This window comes from Helianthus annuus, chromosome 9 (assembly GCF_002127325.2).
Source record: "Helianthus annuus cultivar XRQ/B chromosome 9, HanXRQr2.0-SUNRISE, whole genome shotgun sequence".
NCBI lineage: Eukaryota > Viridiplantae > Streptophyta > Magnoliopsida > Asterales > Asteraceae > Helianthus > Helianthus annuus.
Window position 1 is genome coordinate 124,151,419 of NC_035441.2, and position 5,110 is coordinate 124,156,528.

The 5,110-nt window shown below is 37.9% G+C and overlaps 1 protein-coding gene across 1 annotated transcript; it reads right to left on the minus strand.

Annotated features, from left to right (window-relative positions):
• Positions 1–225: 225 nt before the first annotated feature.
• Positions 226–3,202, minus strand: LOC110878522 (aspartyl protease family protein 1). Its single transcript, XM_022126840.2, has 10 exons — positions 2,798–3,202; positions 2,300–2,435; positions 1,900–2,141; positions 1,558–1,782; positions 1,334–1,469; positions 1,164–1,237; positions 978–1,077; positions 831–888; positions 662–733; positions 226–573 (listed from the first exon to the last, which is right to left on the minus strand). Exons 1-10 carry the CDS (start codon positions 3,088–3,090, stop codon positions 371–373), a joined length of 1,539 nt encoding a protein of 512 aa, XP_021982532.1. The 5' UTR covers positions 3,091–3,202; the 3' UTR covers positions 226–370.
• Between the last annotated feature and the right edge of the window lie 1,908 nt (positions 3,203–5,110).

A 5,110-nucleotide genomic window follows, 5' to 3' on the forward strand; every position in this document is an offset into this window, starting at 1 on the left:
GATGTTATTATCTAAACAAATAGTCTAATTGTGAGTATGCAGATTTTGACACCAAAACTTCAAAGAATTGTTTTTTTTAGGATTAGAAGAAAGTCATCAAATGGTATTAGCATAATATAATGATTATTCTTTTGTTATGTATGTAACACTCATAGTAATTTCTAATTGTACATATATCTAGTTAAAATTAAAACTATTACAATGTAACAAATAACCACAAGAATATTTGATCAACAAAAGAATGTGTAATGTGTCTTTCTAAATGATGTATTTACAATATCTTGCTATTCAAGAATCGACTTCTCGGCATTCACAAAGACCGTATACAACTTCCTATAGGCGTGTATATCATACAAGCGCAAACTAAAAACTATAACAAAAGAATCAAAAACGAAAGCCACATTCGAGTCCAATAACAAAAAACCTTACTATAAAACAGCGAACCAGCCGAAGTCACGCCTATGTTTCTGGTCCTTTCATGGTGACCTTGCAGCCCGGCTGCGACAGCAGGAGGAACATTGTTCGGGTTCAATGGTTTTGAACTTGTAACAATCGAGTCCTCAATGTCATAACCTTCATGAGAAACACACCCATCAGAGATTGCTTCCTTTAGTTTCGTACTTTCGTATTCAAACAAATATTTGCATTTAATGGAGCTTACAATCAGATTTTTTCCAGCCGAGAACAAGTTCTTCTCTATCAAACACAATTCGGTAGCCAGTCATAAAGTTCTCTATATAGCAAGATTCATCAGCTTTAATATGACAGACACACCGTTACACACACACACACAGTGCTCGCAAAACAAATGGGGGTAACTGAAGACTTACGACCGATGATGTTCAATTCCGCACTCCTGATTACAGCCAGACAGTATACAACCTCGTGCTGTGTAGCGTTCAGCGAGATAATTATCAGCAACAATGCCTTAAACATGTTAAAATCGAGACATATGTTTAAGAAAAGTTGGCACTTACATTTGCGGAGATGACAATAACCGGATCATAGATGAAAAATTGACCTTCCCCTTTCATTGTTAAGCTCATGCTCGGGATGAGACTCGTATTGGCATCGGGACTAGACGGAAACACGATAAAAAGACAATGTAATAAAATTCATCACAAAAAGAGTTGGAAAACTTTAAGCACTGTAGTATTGTATACCTCATATCATAACAATATTCAAAAGGAATCCTTTGATCTGCCGGATGGCGTGAATCTTTAGTTTGCGCATGGAACTATGGTAGATAAAAATGAAAAATATTTAATAAAAAAAGTATGAAAGAATCTTAATTGTGAGAAATGTTTTGATTTGTAGATTGCTGAATAATTACCCTCTTTGTGAGCCGTGTATAATGCGGGTCGGTGAGATAGGTGAACGAGGTGCCCGAATCGAAAAGAGCGGTGAAAGACGAGTCGATCAAAGATGAACCAACGCGAAGTTGTGTAACCGTAATGTTATAGGTCGGACTGCACAAAATAAAAATTATTTAACAATGAGAACGTTTTTTAAAAAGGTTAAAAACGAGACTACATGAAGGTGCAAAGTTCAACTTACTGGGATGAATCTACATTAAAGGGAGTGACTTCTTGATCAAGGCTGCCTTTATCACCGAAACTAATTCTACCAGTTCCGTCATGTCCAAAACACATAGAAAAAGAATCTGGCGTGTAACCTTCTCTCGACAAAATGCTCGGAACCGATATTTTCTCCAAACCCAGCCCGAATAGACCGTTTGGAGCAGCGATGTCTAAAAATGAACCACTTTGCACCTGCCCGCATCTGTAAATTACAAATATAAAATAACGCTTGCTGTGACGTTGTCTATGCATGTGTACTAGAACGAAAGAAGATGCTATTGCCTATTGGTTTGAATAATGATAGTTGTTTGTGAATTACCCGAAAGTGACAAAAGCGTCAACGACTTCACCGTCACTATCTTCTGTTTCTAAGTGCAGAAGATCTTCCATTAGAATCCCGGAAGTTGACGTTTGAGACGAGACGTATGAAACTGAATACGGGCAAGTGTCAAGTGATTCGTTTCCTAAACATTCGTGGTGGCTGGTGCACATAGTGTGGTTGCATGCGATTTTTTGGTTTGTTGATGATCGTGTTGGACTGTAGATGCTCAGCTTAAAATCCTAAGAAAGACATGAAATATGTTATAAAACACCACACCGATAGAAGAAAACAATATGCCGATTAAACGTTGGTAACCACTTAAATATGGCGAACCGTACCTCTATCCCAGGCTCAAAATAAACGTTACCTAATTATGAATGAAAATTCAAGAACATACAGAGTTATACGCCGTCTTATCGATGGAGGCACATCTACTACAATCGCACGGAACCCAGAATAGATCACTCCCTGTATCAAGTGCCACCATAAACTTCTGCCCCGGAGTCCCCAACGAAACCGTTGTGTAATGCAAACTAAAGTCCAATAAACAACACATAAAACATTGTTGTTCTTCAGATGCTGTTTCGGATCAATAAATCTAAAGTTTCAAATTTCAATCCCCCCCCCCCCCCAGATCAGTATATTGTTTGTTTGTATTGCACAATAATACATTCACAATACATCATTTTCCTATAAATGTAATAGCTCAATCCCCCAAGAAACCCTAATTAATCTAATATGATGATCAAACAAATTACTTATATGTAATAAAATTAATTACCAAAATTCATAATGGCATTTTTAATCCACTAATTCCACATCTAACAATTGTAACTCTAAATCAAGAACTCAATAATAATAAAAAAAAGTTGAGGAAGAAGAATAATATACATACAATCCCAAAGAGCTGATACGGAAACTAGAATTCCCATCGGAGAAGGTAAGCCGTTCGTCGCCGGAATCGGAGAGTCTCCGGCCACGGAATATTCTGTCATGATCAGCCAACTGAGAATAATATTCGAGGCTACCTTTGGCGGGAAAATCAGCGGCGGTGAACTTGTTAGTATTTTCTGACCACCTCTTCATGGGCTCGGAGAAGCGGTGGTGCATCTTCAAGGTGAAGACGCAGGCATTAATGGAACAGATTGAGAGAAATGTGATGAAGAAGAAGAAGATGGATGAGTGCATTTAGGTTGTTGAGGTGGTTGTTATGGTTCATGAAAGTGTGGTGGTTTGTTTACAGGATCAAGATCTGGTTATGGGTGAAGTTGGTGGAGGAAGGTTAAATCATGGTTAATTGTTAAAAGTGATTTTGTTACTCATTGTTCATATAGTTCTTTTCCAACATTTTTTTAATGGTAAATTTGGATCATTCAGATTAAAAGTGCTGAACCAGTACTAAACCAGTAAGAGGTCTGAACCGTTAAGAGTCTGTATAATGCTTAACCGTTCAGAGACAAATGTCTGACCAATTCAGATTAGAGGTCTTAACCATTCAGACTCTGTATAAATCTTAACCATTCAGAGGCAGATGTCTGAACCATTCAGACATCTGCTCGTGAAACAAACAGTCTGAACCATTAAGTGCTGAACCAGTAAGAGGTCTGAACCATTAAGAGTCTCATTAAGAGGAAAACAAACAGCCCCTTAATTGAAAATTGATTATTGGATTGATTGCTGAAAATGTTTTTACAAAAATCAAACACGAAGTATTTGGTTAAAATTCGAACAAGTAAAGTATGATTGCAATCATGTTCGATTTAATAATTGTAAAATGTATAACTTGCAATGAAACACTCAATACATTGGCTACTTCGATCACGATCCTTGTATGTACTAATTACAGTTGTTTATTTTCCTAATTAAGTTATATAGGGTTGGAATTGAAGCACCTGTGTGACTTTCATGATTTTGTCTTTTGAAGAATGCAAGGATTAGATATTTAAATGTATCCATAACATTCACTTGCAAAATGATTATAAATGAGCTAAGAGTATGTGTTATGGGGCGGCATGTGAGGGGCGGTATGCCTCTTCGCGCCTGCATAGCGCCGGCACACCGCCACGGAGGGCGCCATGGCTGGAAAAAATGGAGGAGGCGCGATGGTGATGGCGCCGCTACTCTTGTTCCTTTCCAAAATTCCACCAATCAGAAACAAGCAATTTTTTTTTATATTAATTAATAAAGTTGAAAATTATTAAATAGGTAATGATGGGTAGGGGCTTTATGACTACGGGCTCTAGTGTTATAACGCCCCATAAAGCCCTTGTGTGACGTGGCACGACACGTGTCGCATAACGCCCCACAAGGGGCTTTATGACTACGGATGGCCTAAGTGATGCTAGCGACAAGGTTGACTTAACAAAATAAATATAAATCCAAACCCTACACCCGGTTGTGATCACGAGTTCTTTAGCCTCATAGGATTGTCATAAAGCAATGAAGATTGATGTATTCAAGAATTCTTGATTGATCCAACTTGAAATCCTTTTGCCACCAATGATTTCTCTACGTTTTTTTTTTTCAATTTCTGGTACGAAAGGGAGGCTCCCCAACTCATGTGTTATCCCTTTTTTATTTGAACTTGACGCGCGGGTACCTAGCTCAATGTACGTGAACATGGAGCTTGGCATATCAACCGTAGGATGCTGACCGTACAATGGCCTTTAACAATATAGCGCGGCATACGATGGATGACACTGGATTAGATCCATACAGGCGCTAGGTTGGTTTTTGTTCCCAATCTTCTTTGATTCGGCTTATTTTGATGTCTTGTTAATCACTTACACTCTGTTCCCGAGTCTCATTTAATAGGGGGAAGGGAGGGAAAAGAGATGAAAATATGAAAAAACCATGTTCCCGAGTTTCATTTAACAGGGGGAGGGGAGGGAATAGGGAAGAAAATTTGTCCATATATTCATCCTCCCAAATTGAAGAGATTAGGAGAGAAAATATTATTAATTACTAAATTGCCCTTATATCTAATTAAAATGTTTTATGTTTAAAGGGTATAATGGTAAAATTGTTATTTTCTTTTCCTCCTAACTCGGGAACACATAAAATGCTTGATTTCTTCTCTTTTCCTTTACTTTTCATTAAACTCGGGAACACGAAAAAAAGTCACGTCTTTTCCTTCCTTTTCTCTCTTTCCTTCCCCTCCCCCTGTTAAATGAGACTCGAGAACACAGTGTTCCTCTAAACTACACAT

Bases quoted from the DNA above. Each gene is read 5' to 3' on its own strand.
- LOC110878522 (XM_022126840.2), bottom strand. From the start codon at position 3,090: ATGCACTCATCCATCTTCTTCTTCTTCATCACATTTCTCTCAATCTGT. The intron at 1,783-1,899 runs GTAATTCACAAA...TGTAATTTACAG, and splicing joins GACGCTTTTGTCACTTTCGG to ATGCGGGCAGGTGCAAAGTG. The intron at 574-661 runs GTAAGCTCCATT...TTTCTCATGAAG, and splicing joins CGGCTGGAAAAAATCTGATT to GTTATGACATTGAGGACTCG.